The 19,437-nt window shown below is 31.6% G+C and overlaps 1 protein-coding gene across 1 annotated transcript in view; it reads left to right on the forward strand.

The window, feature by feature from the left end:
- The window catches only part of dlg5b.1 (discs, large homolog 5b (Drosophila), tandem duplicate 1), a 48,589-nt gene extending 29,929 nt beyond the window's left edge, over window positions 1-18,660 (forward strand). Inside the window, 19 exon segments of the mRNA XM_073827977.1 lie at window positions 54-325; window positions 3,365-3,461; window positions 3,652-3,787; window positions 3,868-3,989; window positions 5,216-5,296; window positions 5,405-5,564; window positions 6,020-6,097; window positions 6,242-6,404; window positions 8,280-8,413; window positions 8,491-8,648; window positions 10,685-10,863; window positions 10,966-11,114; window positions 13,025-13,195; window positions 14,787-14,983; window positions 15,060-15,203; window positions 15,351-15,478; window positions 16,729-16,838; window positions 17,120-17,229; window positions 17,317-18,660. Coding sequence (XP_073684078.1) covers window positions 54-325; window positions 3,365-3,461; window positions 3,652-3,787; window positions 3,868-3,989; window positions 5,216-5,296; window positions 5,405-5,564; window positions 6,020-6,097; window positions 6,242-6,404; window positions 8,280-8,413; window positions 8,491-8,648; window positions 10,685-10,863; window positions 10,966-11,114; window positions 13,025-13,195; window positions 14,787-14,983; window positions 15,060-15,203; window positions 15,351-15,478; window positions 16,729-16,838; window positions 17,120-17,229; window positions 17,317-17,420 — 2,693 coding nt within the window. The 3' untranslated portion in view covers window positions 17,421-18,660.
- Window positions 18,661-19,437: the final 777 nt, after the last annotated feature.

Genomic DNA, 19,437 nt, shown 5'->3' on the forward strand with positions numbered 1-19,437 from the left:
CACCTGACCCGCCCAAACGCAGTGACTCGTTCAAATTCAAACACAAACCGCAGGGAAGCTCCGCCTCCGATTCGACTATTACCACTGGCTCACCCCGGCCACGCCCATTCAGACCACGCCCACAGACAAACCCAGCCCTGATTTTGAAAACCGAGACCGGAATGGGAACGTGCTTCAGAGACAGGGCTCTGGTGGCGGTGGTGGGACGTTTGCAGAGGAAGTGCCTGGACAGAGTGCAGATGAGCTGGAGATGAGGAGAGGAAGACCAAACTCTGCACCTGCACAACGCCGCAGCCTCACGCCACTTAAGATGCCGTTTCCTCAGGTACCGCACATTAAATATACCTCTAAGACTTGCACGAGAACTGCTTAACTGCTAATTAACTAGTTGTCCATGAGAGTTTTTCCTCTTGCTGTCAGCATAAAGAGCAAATACACCTGAAGCCATGTGATCCACAACTACAACTAGGACACCGGTTTAAACAAATCAGCCAGAAATATTAGTTAAGTTCTGTAAAATAAAATATTAATAATAATAATTATTATGATTAAAGATTATTTATATATATATATATATATATATATATATATATATATATATATATATATATATATATATATATATTAGGGATGGGTCACGATTTTCGAATATTCGATTAGTTTATTTAATTACCGAATATCGAATAGGTTTGTGCGATTATTAATTTCCCCAAGTGTTCGGTGATGATGCGCGGGGGAGGGTGGCGCCGCCAATAACGCACTTCAAAGCTGTCAAGGACAACAGAAGAACATGATTTCTAATTCTAATAAAATGAATGAGAATGAAGTGCAGTGCAAACTCTGCCGTGCGAGGCTTGTTTATCATAGTTGAAACACTGCAATGCAAAGGCTGTTCTCTGCGGCCGGAATATCTCAAACAAAACTCTGAATGGAAACGTGAAGATGCGCATGAATTGAAAAAATGCGCATAAAACGTATGTGCAAAATTAAGTAGGATAGACTTTTTGTCCGATAAGAAAAAAATGTGCATAAACTACAATAAGAAAACTTTAACAGAATAAATGCGCTTTAAAAAAGTCATGTGATTTTGCACGACGGAACGGGATAACTTGACTAACCATCTTGTTGCACAGCAATGTTGTTTTAGTGATTCTGAAATGCTTCCTGCTGTCACTTGCCCACCACGGCACCAGCCCCGCCGTCGTTTTGATTATTTTATTTTTAGTAATAAAAATCATTTAGTTCAGTTAGAGAACAAACAGTACAATTGAGAACTGAACGCGGCTGCTCAATGCAGTCTAAGTCGCATCTGGGGCAGGAGTCTGATTTCATCACATGAGGAGTGCAAGTCGAGTGAGGTGAGAAAGGCAATATGTTGGCAAAAGATTTAGTTTTTAAACGAAATGCAAAAGTGTCTGTTTTAAAAATGATTTGACTGCTGCCGTTTATCTAAAAGGTGATTTTGGAAGCTCATTGGAAGAACATTCGTTTATTTATTTGGTTCCACCGTGTTTGCTTATGTAACAGTTATTTTATTTTTGTTAATAAATGAATAATTCTATGCTTGATATAGACTAAATAATTTTGTCGTACTGTTTTGTTGATGTCCATTCAATTAATTGACACCGAATTGACGCTAAATCGAAAGTAAAATGCTCACGGTCTATTTAAAGCCATTTAAAATCAAAGGAAAGCGTGGGAACGAGGGAAAACTCTAACGAACTATCCCCAGCATTTTTTTTTAATGCTATGAATGTTCATGCTCATTTTTAAAACAGAAATGTCTTGGCTTATGAGCAGCTGAATGCTAATCGATGGACTGTTACGTTAATAAGTGCCATAATTCGTTTGTTTATTTATTATATTAATATTTCAGCAATCATACATTACAACCATTTAATGGCTTATGTTAAGACAGATTTGTTAAGACAGATTCTCAAATGAATTAAACAGTTTGTTATCATACACACTGAAAGCGTGAATGGTCTCGTGTCCTCTCTCTGTTTATGTATGTGCGTGCATACACGGGAGGGGTGCGATTTTCGAATAATAATCGAATAATACCCTGCGATTATCGAATAGTATTTTTGCTTAAAATGCCCATCCCTAATATATATATATATATATATATATATATATGTATATGTATATGTATGTATGTATGTATGTATGTATGTATGTGTGTGTGTATATATATATATATATATGTATATGTATGTATGTATGTATGTATGTATGTATGTGTGTGTATATATATATATATATATATATATATGTATATAAAAAAATTTAAATCTTATAACTAATATAAATAAAAAACAATATTATTGCAATAGCAATATATTTCTTTATGGATCTGTTTCATTTTTGAGGAAATAATTAATTAAAAATAATGATTTGATAATTGAATAATAATAATTATGATTATTTGCACTATTTATTTTATTATTATTCCAGTTATTTATTATTGTGATTTTACTATTATTATTATTTATTACAATAGTATTATATTTTTTCATATTTTTTTCTAAAATTTCTTTAATTAAAATGACATACCATGAGTCTCAAACAACAGCAACAATCACTTTTTATTTATCATTATATATATATATATATATATATATAATTATTGTATTATTATTTTTTATTATTATTTAAATTATAAATATCAATAATAAAATAGTTTTTAATAATAACTACTATTACTAACTACTACGAGTACTACTACTATTACTACTAGTAATTATATTATCATTAATAATAATAATAATTATTATTATTATTTATTAAAGATTTATATTTTTACATTTTTTATATTATTTTATGAATATTTAAAATGTTGATTAGTATTCAAATATTTATTTCAGTTATTTAAATCAATAATAGTTATTAATTATTATTATTATTATTATTAAATACACACATTTTAAATTTTATTATTATTTTTATATTTTTTTTACATAATATATGAAGTGTTCATTTGCAAAAACAGATAACTCCTTTTTTTAACAATTTTTCATCAATCATGTTTTTCATTCTGCATTTCAATTAATCCTAATCAAACTGTAGTTAAGTTAATTTGATATAAAGTAAAAATAACAAAAATATATATAGCTAACTAACACAATAAAACAATAAAAACATGATATTACAATAAAAACTTAATTTTGGAAATTGGAGTTTTTGCAAATAAACTCTTCATATCTTAATATATTGACAACTTATCTGTGCAACTGATACTGTACCCATAATTCAGCAGTAGTATTGCAGGTAGTCAACCTGGTTTAAAATACTCTTTAAACCAAAAATACTTAAAATACTTAAAATAATTTTTTATTTATTTATTTTTTTCTTTCTGCTGCAGAGTTTCTCTCATGATGAACAGTCTCCTGAGCCTGTGGATCTGGTTCGCTTTTCTCCTTTCCGTTCAAATCGTCACAGCTTCACACCTGTACAAGCACGTGAGTTTGACACCAAAAACACCTGCACTACCTGCAAGTTTAGGAATAGTCAAAAATTAAAATGTAGCTTTTTTATACAATGAACTCCATTGATCCCTCTGTATAACTTCTTGAAACAAGCTAAAACAATACATTTGTTACATATTACATGATGTCAGAAACATTTATTGGTGTATTTGTGTGTGTCTAGACACCACTCCCCGAACGCTGTCTCCCTACCCCGCTGTGACGGCGGTGATGAGGAACCCAGTGTACACGGCCTGGAGTCACTGCGTCAAAACCACCAACTCTTCTTCAGTTCCAGCACACACATACACTCAAGTCAGGTACACACACATGCACACACTCTTTCTGATGTATTATGTCTGTTTTGATGCGAGACGCTGACTCTCTCTGTTCTCCTCAGTCCGCAGCACCAGGGCCGATGGAGTGTGGATCTCAACCACAAGCGCTCTGGTGATCTCTTCGACAGCTCCCGCAGTTCGGTTCAGCACAATACCAACTCCCTGCCCTCCAGCGCAAGACAGGGTCTGTAACCAAAACTCCACACCATACACACTGCTCTCTCATGCCACAATTACTGCTATTTGGTGATGTTTTGTAGTGAGCAAAACACGTCCACTGAAATAATTGTCACTTGTAAACACTAGAGAAACTTTAGGGCTTACTTGTTCTCTTTTTCCATTTTTTTTTTATGGAATTAGAAGGTCTATGGTTTAATGTTTTAAAGCAAAACAATTAAGACAACACTAAATTTTGTCTGGTGAAATGAAAATCATAAAATTTATGTGGTTTTGCAAAATGTAATTATTCTTATATTATATATTTTTATTAAATTACACAAATGTATTCAAAAATATTATTGTTATTATTATGTTATTATAATTATTAATATTATTATTATTAATTTTTAACTTATTTTTATTTTTACAATGCAATGGTATTACCATAATTATACTTTAGTATTATTATTTAAATATTACTATTTTATTAAATTATACACATTTAACAATACGAATATTATTATTATTATTATTATTATTATTAATTTTTTTATTATTTTTTTATTATACAATGCAATAGCATTACTCTAAAATATATTTCTTTATTGGTTTAATTTGTATCAATAATTTAATTTGTAGCAATAATAATAATAATATTAAAAAAGCTCTTATTGTTTTAAATGCTGTAGTATTACTATAAGAATATATTACTAAAAATATATTTACTAATACTAGTATATTATAATATATTCCTTTATCGATTTAATTTAATAAAATAAAATATTTACATGATATTAATAGTAATAAATTTTGTTTAGTAAAATAATAACAACTATTATTATTATTATTATTATTATTATTTACATTTATCCTATCAAATAATACAAATCAAACCAATAAAATTATTAAACCATTAAGACGAATACATTAAACCAACGAAAGTAAATGTTTTTTTAATTTATTTTGCAATGCAATTGTATCACTACACTAATGTATTTATTGGTTTAATGTTTTTTTTAAATAATTAACTATTTAATGTTTATAATTTATTAGTTACGAAATCCGAAAACTTTAATCATAACTGCTAATATAAAATATTTTTTAAAGAAATCAAAAGTCTGTTATTGACCATCATTGCCTAAAGTATCACAATTCTTCAGTGTTCAATAATCAATGATCTAAACGATGTAATTGTATGTAAATATGAAGTCTGTGACCTGTATTTGATCATGCTTGTGTTTGTGTCTGTAGGTTTGTCTCAATACCGCGAGCAGCGCATTAAGATTCCCTCCACCCCTCGCTACGCACGATCCGCTCACGGCTCTGATAGAGGTGCTGATCTCTCTGATTTACGACATACTTCCTGTGCTGTTACGTAGCTGATAGATGTTCAAACAATTGCACAAATCAAAACTAAGTTTTAGTTGTTGTGTGTTTCAGGATCTCTCTCTCACTCTGACTGCAGCAGCCCCAGTCTGGTAACTCCGCCCCTCTCTCCTCTAGACGCCGCCTCCTTCAACAGCAGCCAATCACAGGGCTCCATCTCCGCCCAGACCAGGCTGTCAGTCAGCCCTGTGCCAATAGACAGGAGGAGGGACAGGTAGAAATACAAATAAACAAAAATTAGCTTTCTGTCATCATTTACTCACCCTCAAATCTGTGTTAATAAAACATGCAACAGTAAATGGTGAGTAAAAAGCTAAAAAAACACTAGAAAAGTGTTGCAACTTAGTCCTTATGACTTGTCCAGTGTATTCCAAGATGCTTTGTGTGAATAACAGACTCAGATTTATAACCTTTTACAGATGCTCAAAAATCAAATATGAGCTCTTTTGCGTTTCACTTAAGGCACATAATCATATGGCTTGATTATAACACGAGGCTCAGTTAACATATGAGTTTGTCTTTATCCTGCACTCAGTAGTTTGGGTTGTTGTTCTCCTCCTCTTCCTCTCGTAGTTTATTTTGCTCAAATCTGCATGACTCCTTTTCCTCCTTTCTAGTCTGGTCTACTCTTCTGCCCCATTTCTCTCTGTTTTTTCCTTCCTGCTCCAGATGTGCGTTGCGTAACAGGTCTTGCCTGAAGCTTTCTCGAGCTCAGAGATCATGGTTTGCGTCTTTACGGACCCTGAGGTTTGTTCCCTGCGCAATGAAAGCGCAAAAACAGTGTTTAGGTTTCGTTCTCCGTCCAAATAGATGTCTGTGGTATTTTCGGTTCAGTTTTCGAAAAATGGCCTGTTAGATTCCTCCTCCATATTGTGTGTTCTTGCGTTTCAGGCCGTACATAGAAGAGCCACGATGTGTCACCATCCCCAAAGGGGCGGAGCCTCTGGGCATCTCTATAGTGGGTGGGGAGAATGGCGGCATCTTCGTTTCCAAGGTAACGGGAGGCAGCATCGCTCAGCAGCACCATCTGGAGTTTGGAGATCAGCTGCTGGAGGTGAGTTAGAAAACCCTCTTCCAGAACAAAAATGTACAGAAAATGTACTCACCCCCTTGTCATCCAAGATGTTCATGCTTTTCTTTCTTCAGTCGTAAAGAAATAGTTTTTTGAGGAAAACATTTTAGGATTTCTCTCCATATAGTGGACTACTATGGTGCCCGTGAGTTTAATCGTCCAAAATGTAGTTTAAATGCAGCTTAGTTTTTACCAAAAGTTTTTACTATACTGATAGCACAGATGTCTATATTTGGTGGTTCAAATACCCAAGTGAGGTCTCTCTTAAAGTTTTTATAGCGTTTTTTTTATTTTTTTTTAGTGCATGATTTTCCATAGTCTGGTAAGTGCTATTTTCAGGCTTGTCATATCCATAACAGTACATATTCCTCGTAAAAAGACACATCAAAATTAAAATAAATGAACAGTTATATGTTCTGTGAAGAGCCATCGCTTCTCTATTTGTTGGGTATTATTGCATCTGGTTTGTGCATTTTAATTAGCAGAAATCCTACAAAGAATATAGTCTCTCAAAAACGGTGTCCTTTATTGTCACATCTATAAAGCATGATTATTTCTTTTTTTAACAGAAAACTTGTGCCTTTTTTTCTGATGTTCAGACTCTATCTGCAAAGATTTATTAAAATATAATCAGATGGTTTGGTATATTGGTAACACATATGTGACCTTATCCAGCAAAATGAGTCACAGTGACCCAAATTTCAAAAAATTAGATTTTGGTATCAATGGAGAGTGTAAGCTTTAAAATGATATCCTATTTAAAGTCATACTTGAATGGTTTCAAAGATAGACCCATTTGAATTATGGTCATCTGCTCTCTTTTTCCAATTGAAAATCTTTTTTTTTGCCTGTTTTTTGTTGATATCTTTCCAAATCTAGTGCATTTAAAGGGATAAACTATTTATTTTACAGCTTAATTTGACCAAAGACATTTGTATTTATATGAATGCTATTAAACCAGGCTGAAGCTCAAATTATTTTTAAGTATTTATTTGAATAAAACATCAATAAAACACTGACAAATTACTAGCTTTTATGTTACTGTTTGTGTACATTTCTAAGCATTTTGATTGGTTTTATACAGAGATAGTGACGTTTCGGGAAATGCTCAGAAGTGTTGAGAAAAGCAATGTTCATTTCCAGCAAATTTAGTAAAACTTTAAATATAAGTCAACTTTAATAGTAATTTAAGTACCTTTACTATCTGGTCTACGAAACTTTGGGAGAATATTTTTGCATGTCTGTTTTTTGAAATTAGCTAATAAAAAAAAAAGCGTTTTTTTTTTTTCATTGTTTTTTCACATTATCTTAAAATATATTAAAATAGAACGTTGTGATCTCCGACTCATTTCACCAGATCGGGTCACATATATTATCTAAGCATTTATATTTCTCATCCATAAGGCTGGATTTGCCATAAAACAGCAATTTAGAATGATTTTGAAGTTGGAGGAGAAAATTTGTTAATTAGATAAATTTGATATACCCTAACTGTATTGAACTGGAATACACAGAGTACACAAAAATTAGACAAGATGAGCATTTGAGGCTAAAAAGTATATAAATTGAAATTATTATTATTATTATTTTTTTAAATAACCGATTGTTTTGCTTCAGCTGGGATCGTTTAGAGCCCTTTGAAGCTGCATTTAAACTGCATTTTGTAAGTTCAAGCTGAAGAGAAATCCTGAAATGTTTTCCTCAAAAAACATAATTTCTTTACGACTAAAGAAAGAAAGGCATGAATATCTTGGATGACAAGGGGGTGAGTAAAATGTCTGTAAATATTTGTTCTGGAAGTGAACTACTTCTTTAAACTGAGCATGTGTGACTTTCTCTCTCTCTGTCTCTCCGCAGTTTAATGGCATTAATCTCAGGAACGCCACGGAGCAGCAGGCCAGACTCATCATTGGGCAGCAGTGTGACATTATTACCATACTGGCACAGTACAACCCGCACATGTACCAGCTGGGCAATCACTCCCGCTCGAGGTACACGCACACCACACACGTGACTGTCATGCTTTCGAAACACTGTATGAGTGTCCTGACGTGTTTATTTCTGTCAGCTCCCGGATGGAGTCTTCCATAAGCTCTCACTCTACGCCCGACACGCCCGATACGCACTCCAATGTAGATACGCTCAGTGAACAGGATGAGGGCACCATGACTCCGCCCTCCAAACAGGCCACGCCCACAGCCAGTCCTCACAGGTAACACTCGCTGCGTCTCGTTTGCTAATAATTGTGTGGATTATTTTGTATTTGTATGCAACTGAATTCCAGGGTTTATGGGTGTCTTAAAAGTCTTAATCAGCAAATTAAGGCCTAAAAAGGTCAGAGCAGAAAGTCTTAAATTCATTAAGTCATGGCATTAAATGTTGCATAAATCTCTCTGTCAGTAATCCTAAATTAAGTTACATTTACTGAGAAATTGAACAAAATTAAATTAGTTTAGGCTTAAAACAAAAACAAATATTTATCAGTGGAATATAAAAACTTATTGTCCTCTTGAATTAGTATTTTTATAAATTTCTCATAGAACCACTTATTTGATCTGTCTTTAGAAAGTTGCACTAGAAAATGAGAAAAAAATACTAAGGATAAAAATACATTTCTTTTTTGTGGTGTGATCAAAAGGTACATTTATTCCTTGAATTTTCTTAAAAAGGTCTTTAAAGTCCTAAATTCACTTAATAAAATAAAGTAAAATAAAAAAAACTTAATTTCAGCTGTTTGCCAAGGCAACATTTCTCAATTGATGTACTAAAAATAAAATTATATAAAACCTTATAAAAACCTGCTAAAAATGACCAAGTCAAAATGACTAAAACCTTAACTAAAATGTAAAAGTCTGTAGACATTTCTTAGAAAAATCTGTTTCTTAGACATCTCTTAGAAAACAAGAGAAAATCTTCTTAAAAAAAATCTTTAAAAGTCGTAAATTTGCCTTCACAAAACCTGTAGAAATCCAAAAAAAAAAAAAAAAAAAAAAAAAAAAAAAAAATCAAATAAAATGAAATGAAGGCACTATTTCTCATTTAATGTACTAAAAAATAAATAAACTAGATGGACCACAAAAAAAAAAAAAAAAAAAACTAAAAATAAACAAAATGACTAAAACTTTAACTGAAATGTATGAGCCTTTACACATTCACACTAAAAAAAAGGGGAGAAATACAGAGGACAAACATCACTTTTTGGTGGTGTGATCAAAAGGTACATTTATTCCTTGAATTTTCCTAAAAAGGTCTTTAAAGTCGTAAATTGACTTCACAAAACCTGCAGAAATCCAATAAAAAAAAAAAAAAGTAAAATAAAAAAACTTAATTTCAGCTGTTTGCCAAGGCAACATTTCTCAATTGATGTACTAAAAATAAAATTATATAAAACTATATAAAAACCTACTAAAAATGACCAAGTCAAAATGACTAAAAATTTAACTAAAATGTAAAAGTCTTGTGGACATTTCCACTAGGGAACAAGAGAAAATCTTCTTTAAAAAATCTTCTTGAAAAGTCGTAAATTCACCTTCACAAAACCTGTAGAAATCCAATAAAAAAAAAAAAAAATCAAATAAAATGAAATGAAGGCACTATTTCTCATTTAATGTACTAAAAAATAAATAAATAAACTAGATGGACAAAAAACTACTAAAAATGAACAAATTGACTAAAACTTTAACTGAAATGTATGAGCCTTTACACATTCACACTAAAAAACAAGACGAAAAATAAAGAGGACAAACATCACTTTTTTGTGGTGTGATGGAAAGGTACAATTATTTCTTAAAAAGATTTTTAAAAGTCATACATTCACCTTTACAAAACTTGCAGAAATCCAATAAAATAAAAATAAAATAAACTTTTCATTTCAGCTATTTGCCAAGGCAGCATTTTTCATTTGATGTACTAAAAAAAATAAAAAAATAAAAATAATAATAACTATATATACATAAATAAAGAACAAAATTCCTAAAACTTTAACTCTAATTATAATGAAAACAGAAATTATAAATATAAAAAACTGATGGAAAATATTAATAAAAAATAATAACACTTCTTTATTCTTTAATAACACTTGTGCATTTTTTGCATTTGTAGATTGAGAACTAATCTTATTATGAATGTTTCTGGTGAATCTCAAAAATGTATGAAAACATTTTTAAATGTAATTTTTCTCTCGCTGTCATCGAAATTGCGTCCTAACACGCACACTGTTCTGATTGGTCTAACTGTCCTACTTGCTTTGTGATTGGCCAGAGATCGTAGCGAGGGCAGGAAGCAGGCGGAGCAGAGGCACGTGGTGTTGAGGAAGTCTCAGGTGGATCTGGGGCTGAAGGTCTGTGGAGGAAACCTGACGGGGGTTTTCGTGGAGGCTCTAGAAGAGGACAGTCCCGCTCGAGGAGCCGACGGCCTGCAGCCTGGAGACCTGATCCTGGAGGTATTGGTGGTCGGGATGGTTCAGAAAGGATCATAACCAGCCTGAAATGACCCTGTTTGACAGTATGCTGGATGGTGTTGTGATGTCATTTCCTGTTTGCAGTGCAACTCAGTGAGTTTGAAGAATAAGACCGCTGAGGAAGTGTATCTAGAAATGCTGAAACCCGCGGAGAACGTCACCCTCAGAGTCCAGTACCGACCCGAACACTTCAGGAGGATTAAAGACGCAAATGGAGATGGTTTTTACATCAGGTAAAGAGTTTTGACTGATCCTTCATTAATTATTACATGAGTTATAAACATTAATGTTATTTATTGCATTGATTCTGATTGGTCCCTTGATGCATTTTGTTGTCTAATATTTGTGTATAATGGCACTAAAGTGTACAGTCATTATTTTCCTTCATGAAGGTGTATTTTTATGCACATTAATTTGTTTGCTTCACATTCCTAATAAACCTGTCTGGACATTTTTCCCTGAGTTATATATTAAATAATTTTTCTAGCCATTTTAATTGACTATTATATATCATAAAGAGCACAACTAGATTCATGGAGCTCTTTAGTCTTGTAAGATCCACACATGACAAGTAAATATTTTTATGTATTGTTTTATTGGTGGATAACCCCCATGGTTTACTATTAGTTATTTATTTATTTATTTGTTTGTTTGTTTAGTTATTATAAATGTTTGATTAAATACAGGCCACATATCAGTGTTGTTTTAGTTTATAATATATAACCTAATTAGTTAAAATATTTAAACACAAAATATATAATATACTATAGTTTTAATTAATATCTTACATTTTATAATATTTAAATATTTTTATATATTTTTAAATAATAGTTTTTATTTTAATATTAGTTAAAGTTTTAGTTATTTTGTTGTTTTTGTTTACTTTTTTAATGTCTATATAGTTTTTATTTATTTTGTTTAATTGATTGTTTTTGTTTTAGTTATTTAGTTTTATATTTTAGTTATTCATGTTTATTTTTTAACATTTATTTAACTTTCTTTTTTAAGTTAATGTTTTTTTCTTTTAATTTCAGCTAAATTTCATAAAGTTGTAATGTGTTCTTGTAGTTAAATATAGGCCACATATCAGTGTTGTTTTAATTAATAATATATAACCTAATTAGTTAAAATATATAAACATACTATAGTTTCCATTAATATTTTACATTTTATTATTTTTAAATATTTTCTGTTTTTATTTTAATTTTTAAAAAAAAATTTTTATTCTTTTTAATTAAGTTTTGTTATGTTTGTTTACTTTTTTAATGTCTGTATAGTTTTTATTTTTATTTATTTTGTTTAATTGATTGTTTTTGTTTCAGTTATTGTAGTACTTCAACTTAAACTAAATGAAATTAAGTTAATGTTTATTTTTAACATTTATTAAATGTAATGTTTTTTTTTTTCCCTTTTAATTTCATGGAATGATTTTTATAAATGATTATTTATAAAAACAGGCCACGTATCAATGTTGTTTTAGTTTATATTATTTAACCTATATGTTAAAATATAGGTTATAAAAATATATATATAATATAGTTTTTATTAATATTTTTCGTTTTATAATGTTGAAATATTTACTGTGTTTTATTTTTATTTTAGTTAAAGTTTTAGTCATTTTGTTGTGTTTTTGTTTACTTTTTAATGTTTATATAGTTTTTAACTATTTGGTTGAAATGAAACCGGGCAAATAGGTAAATATTATGATGTATTATTGATATATATGACCCTGGACTTTTCATTGATGTATGGTTTGTCAGGATAGGACAATATTTGGCGGAGATACAATATTTGAAAATCTGGAATCTGAGACTGCAAAAAAATCTGAATACTGAGAAAACCACTTTTAAAGTTGTCCAAATTACATTCTAAGCAATGCATATTACTAATCAACAATTACGTTTTGATATATTTACAGTAGGAAGTTTACAAAATATCTTCATGGAACATGTTCTTAACTTAATATCCTAATGATTTTTGGAAAAAAAAAAAGATCAATAATTTTGACCCATACAATGTATTTTTGGCTATTGCTACAAACATATCCATGCTACTTAAGACTGGTTTTGTGGTCCAGGGTCACATATTATTCTGACCGTGTGATGTTCTTCATATTCTGACTCTTCCTCTGTTTGTCTTTCAGGGCGTTATTTGACCATGTTGGTGATTTGGAGCAGGAGTTGAGCTTCAAGAAGGATGATATTCTCTATGTGGACGACACGCTGCCCGGAGGGAATTTGGGCTACTGGTTGGCATGGCAACTGGACGAGAACGCACAGAAGCTGGTGCGCGGACACGTGCCGAGCAAGTGCATGTATGTGCTCTTCATGTCTTCATCACTGCTGTTACAGTTTTATTGTTTTAATCTTATCGAAATATATTGCACAAGGTAAATCATGCAGTATTGTAAAAAATAGCTATTTTTCGATAAATATGACTTTCATTATGAGTGAAACATGCATTACATGTGTTTATAGTGCTCAATATTGCTCACACCATCCTGTTTTGGGTAAATATGGAAAAAATACTGCTCTCTAAAAAAAAAAATGGAAAGGTATAGATTGATTTTACATACCTCCTGAAAAAAAGTAAAAAACATATTTTTAAAGAATTTTATCATAGTAATATAATATTTTGTAATAAAACCTTTTCTAGTGATTTATAGGGCTCTTCCATTTTTTTCTATAAAATAAATGTTCTGTAAAATAATAATAATTTTCTAATTATATTTATTCTGAAATGCTCTATTTTTATAATTTTTTTGTTATTTTTGCAAACCTTTTATTATATTTTTGCAAAAATTAATTACTGTTACAGAGGTTTATCATAATAATATAATATTTTATAATAAAACCTTGTCTAATTATTTAAAGTTATAGGCCTTCTGCATAGTTTTCTGTAAAATACATTTTCTGTTAAATAATAACAATATTTATTCTTAAATGCTTTATTTTTATTTCGTATAAAATGGTGTTTCAATAATGTTTTTTTTTAATTTTGACAAATGAAATGACTGTAACAATTTTATTATAATAATGTAATATTTTATAATAAAACCTTGTCTAATGATTTAAATGTATAGGCCTCCTCCATAGTTTTCTGTAAAATACATTTAAAAAAATAAATAATAACTGTAATAATATTTATTCCTAAACGCTCTATTTTTATTTAGTATGAAATGGTGTTATTACAATAGTATTTATTTTATTTAATATTTTTGCATACCTCCTGACACAATTTAAAAATTGTCACAGAATTTTGCCATAATAATATATTTAACAATAAAACCTTTTTTAAAGGGCCTCTGTAAAATAATAATAATATTCTAATTATATCTATTCTTAAAAAAAAATTATGAAATGGTGTTATTGACTTTTTTACATTTTGAATTACTTTCACACAGTTTTATCATAATAATATAGTATTTTATAATAAAACCTTTTTTAATATTTTGCATATTAACAGGTCACCCTAAAGTTCTCTGTAAAAAAGAAAAATATATTATTGTTTTAAATAATAATAAAAGTAATCATGATGATTATCATCATTCATATTGATATGTAATCACAACATTTTTGACCAAGTTGTGCAGCCTTGCAAAAAAGCACAATAAACCTGCCATTTTTTTAAAGTAAGTTTTTTTTTGTTTGTTTGCTTTAAAAATCCCATTTTAAATTTTTAGCAGAAAAATAGCAATTAGAAATTTTTTTTCAAATCGTGCAGCCTTGAAGTTTACAGTCAGGGATTTGTCATCCAGTGTTTTACCACCGCAAGAAGTTTTCATCATTGTAAAATAATTTTCATATTCTAGCCTTGATATAATTATCTTTTAATAAAATTCTCTAATTTTCTGGAATTGGAAAATGGAATTAAATATCAGTAATTTTTTTTGTTTGTGTGTGTAGGATGGATCAAGATTCCCAGCGGCGGTACAGCGTCACAGACGGTAAAGACGACAGCGGTTCCGGTAAAACCCTCTCAGCCGCGGCACGCCGATCCTTCTTCCGCCGTAAACTCAAACACAAGCGCAGCAGCTCCAAAGACGCCCGTGACACTCCGGCGGCAGACGCCATCAGCACAGACTCCATGCCATACATGGACGGTGAGAAACAACACACGTACTGAATAAAACATCATGTTTGCCCTCGGTGTGTCTCATTTATTCTGTGTGTGTTCAGACTGTCTGAGTCCGGCGTATCAGCGCGTGCAGAAAGTGGAATCGACCAATCGCAGGCCGGTGTTGATCCTGGGGCCCCTCGTTGAGCCAATCAAAGACATGCTGCTCAGAGAGGCTCCTGGGAAATACTGCCGCTGTTTACCTGGTGAGATCTACTGATGTTTGACATGTGAAGTAGTTTAAAGCATCTGCAATAACTCTACTATAATGGGTTTTTAATTTTGGCTCATTGTGACTGCGGGATAATAAAAAGATGTCCAATTATTTCTCACTCGTTCTTCCTGTTGTCCAGAGGGGATGAAGGCGACCCAGCAGGCCATTGAGCGAGGCGTCAAAGACTGTCTCTTCATCGATTATAAACGCAGGAGCGGCCACTTTGATGTGACGACGGTGGCATCCATTAAGGAAATTACAGAGAAGGTGAGACACACATCAGACTCTTATCAAACAATGCTGTTCTAAACGCTGACTGAATTAAGATCAGTTTGAAGTGAATAGAAATACAAATATCTGACCTGATGTCATGAATATGTTATATTTTTAGAACCTTTTTAAACAATAACTAATTTAGGATCATTTTAAAATGAGAATATAATGAGAATCACCACTGAACATGATGAGAATTACAAAAAACTCAAAATTAAAACATCCTGACAAAATAGGATCGAGAAATCTGGGATGAAAACAGCTTAATTGTCATTTGTATACATTTATTTTATTAGTCACTTTTATGCAAAGCAACTAACAAATTAGGAAATTTAAATTGAAGTTCACATAACAATAATGTATCAATGACTAAAAAATGTAGAACATAAGTAGGTAGTAATAGTAAATAAATATTATTCAAATTTTATTTACCATTTTCACCACATAAAAAGAAACAAAAATAATCACAAAAAACAAATATATAATTATAATTAATTGTATTTTTTTTTTTTTTTTTTTTTTTTGCAGCAAATAGTAACCTGTATATGAGTTTATGAGATTGTATGCATCTGGCAAGCATATTTATTTATCAGTCACTTTTTCTGTAAAACAAGTAATAAAAGAGGACATTTGTCAGGAAATTAAAATAATGTTTCAATTCTGTAAAATCTTAATCAATCTAAAATAGTTCATTTTGTTAATGTAAAATGTAAGAAAATAAATAAATATTATAAAATGTAATGAATTATATTAAATTATACAATGTTATATTATTATGAATAATATTGTATGTTTAAAAATAATACTAATAACAATAATGACATTTTTTACATTTTAATTTTAATTTTATTATTCACATTGTGGACCACAAAACCAGTCAAAAGGGTCAATTTTTTTAATTATTTAAGATTTATGTTATCTGAAAGCTAAATAAATAAACTTTTCATTAATGTATGGTTTGTTAGGATTGGACTAATTGAAAATCTGCAATCTGAGGGAGCCAAAAATAAATCTAAATGTTAAGAAAATTGCCTTTAAACTTGTCCAAATGAAGCTCTTTGCAATGCATATTGCTAATCAGAAATTAAGTTTTGATATATTCATGGTAGGAAATGTACAAAATATCTTCATGGAACATGATCTTTACTTAATATCCTAATGATTTTTGGTGTAAAAGAGAAAAACCCATACACTGTATTTTTTGGCTGTTGCTACAAATGTGCTGAGTTTATGCTGTTTCTCAGGACTGTCATTGTCTGCTCGACATCGCACCTTACGCCATCGAGCGCCTGCACGTCGTCAACATTTACCCCATCGTCATATTCATACGATACAGAAACGCCAAGCAGATCAAGTAAGTTACATCAGCCATCAGCCTACACAAGTGCATATTTAAGCTCATTTATTGTATTTTTCCTTTGATTATTTTACAGCACTCAATCTTTCGTTCTGTCACATTCAACATTGCATCTTTAGATTGCATGCAATTGCATTCTTTATCGAATGAATCAATCTAGTGACTCACTCCTCTAGAACCACACTGTGCTCAGAGAATCAATGAATTTGATTACTGCTAATGAAGGAGTGTACTTGCAGTAGCAGTATCTGTACTAAGTCTGTGTTTTATTCACTCAGGGAGCAGAAAGACCCCGTGTATCTGCGAGACAAAGTGTCACAAAAACATTCCAAAGAGCAGTTTGAGTCTGCGCAGAGGATCGAACAAGACTACAGCAAATACTTCACAGGTCTGAGACGTGCACACGCATGCATTTACATTATTTACGCACATGAGAGCGTGCTGGTGAGTGATTTGTGATGCCGTTCTGTTGCAGGCGTCGTCCAGGCCGGCAGTCTGTCCAACATATGCACTCAGATCATGTCCATCGTGGACCAGGAGCAGAACAAAGTGCTTTGGATTCCTGATGGAAGCATGTGAAGAACGACAAACCGAGTCCACACACATCCTAAACAACACACTGCAAAAAAAAAGGCCTTCTTACTTAGTATTTTTTGTCGTTTGTTTTAGTTTTCTTACACCAATGACAGATATTTTTCTTGTTTTAAAGGAATAGTTCTCCCCAAAATTAAAATGTGCTCACCCTTAAGCCATTCAAGATGGAGATGAGTTTGTATCTTCATCAGATTTGGAGACATGCAGCATTTTATCACTTGCTCACCAATGGATGTTAATGGGTGCCGTCAAAATGAAAGCTGATACATGACAATAATCCTCAAGCAATACACACCACTCCAGTCTATCAGTTAACTTCTTTAGAAGCCAAACGCTACATGTTTGTAAGAAACAAATCCATCATTGCAATGTTTTTTAACTAAAATATGAGTTCATAATAACACTACTTCCAGTGAAAAAGCGGTCTGGTCTGAATCAGGAGAGAAATCTGCACTTGTTTACAAGCCTAAATAGTCCAAAACAGCTCTAAACAGAGTTGTTAAGAGACATAAGATGGACTTTTTCCACTGGAGGAAGCATTATTATGAATTATGGACTCATATTTTAGTTTAAAACATCTTAATGATGGATTGTTTTAGCTTTTGTCTTGTCAAGATGTTAACTGATGGACTGGAGTGGTGTGGATTATTGTAGCAGCTGTTTGGACTCTCATTCTGACGGCACCCATTCACTGCAAAAGTGATGCAGTGCTACATTTCTCAGAATCTTATGAAGATACAAACTCATCTACATCTCGCATAGCCTGAGAGTAAGCACATTTCCAGCTAATTTAAATTTTTTAAAGTCAACTATTCCTTTAAGAATGTTTAGATATTCACACAAGACAAAAACTCTGAGTAAGAAATGATTATTTTTGCATTGCTGGCAATCTCACACTGTTGCAACACTCCACTGCTGTTAAAGAAGTTACTCACCCCCTTGTCATCTGAAATATTCACGTCTTTCTTTCTTTATTCGATAAGATTAGATATGATTTCTCCTCATATAGTGGACTTCTATGGTGCCTTAGAGTTTTGAACTTCCAAAATGCAGTTTCAGCGCAGCTTCAAAGGACTCTAAACGATCCCAGCCGAGGAAGACGGGTCTTATCTAGCGAAATGATCAGCCATTTTCATATAAAAATTACAATTTATATACTTTTTAACCTCTTGTCTAGCTCTGCCTGAACTCTTTGTATTCTGGGTCAAAACAGTTAGGGTACACTCTTAAAAATAAAGGTGCTTCACTGCAAATGATGCTTTTCTTACTTTGATTTTTTGTCTTGTTTCCAGCCAAAATATCTAAAAGTTCTTAAATCAAGAAGGATTTTCTAGACAAGTAAAATTTTTCTTGTTTTCAGTAAGAAAAAGTCCAAATTAAATGCGTTTTTGCTTCAAACAAGCAAAATGATCTGCCAATGGGATAAGAAAAATAATCTTGTTTTCTGTTTAAAATAAGATGTTTTTTTCTTACCCCATTGGCAGATTATTTTGCTTTTACTGAAAACAAGACAATAATTTTTACTCGTCTAGAAAATCCTTCTTGACTTAAGAATTTTTTAGAAATTTTGGTTAGAAACAAGTAAAAAAAAAATCTAAGTAAGAAAAGCATTTTTTGCAGTGTACACAATGCTATAGAATAACTTTTTTTTTCTAAATGGTTCCATAAAGAACCTTACTGTTTCACAAAAGGTTCTTTGTGGTGAAAGAAGAGATGGTTCTTTAAAGAACCTTTGACTGAATGATTCTTTGTGGAACCAAAAATGGTTCCTCTATGATAACCTTTCAAAGCAGCTTTATTTTTAGGAGAATATGTCGAAAAACTCCCATCTCATTTTCTTCTCCAACTTCAAAATCGTCCTGCGTCGTATCGAAACTGCATTTTGGAAGTTCAAACTCGCAGGCACCATAGAAGTCCACTATGTGAAGAGAAATCCTGGAATGTTTTTCTCAAAAAGACAGGCATGAACATCTTGGATGACAAGGGGGTGAGTAAATGATCT

The sequence above is a fragment of the Garra rufa genome, chromosome 22 (genome assembly GCF_049309525.1).
Source record: "Garra rufa chromosome 22, GarRuf1.0, whole genome shotgun sequence".
Classification (NCBI taxonomy): Eukaryota; Metazoa; Chordata; class Actinopteri; order Cypriniformes; family Cyprinidae; genus Garra; species Garra rufa.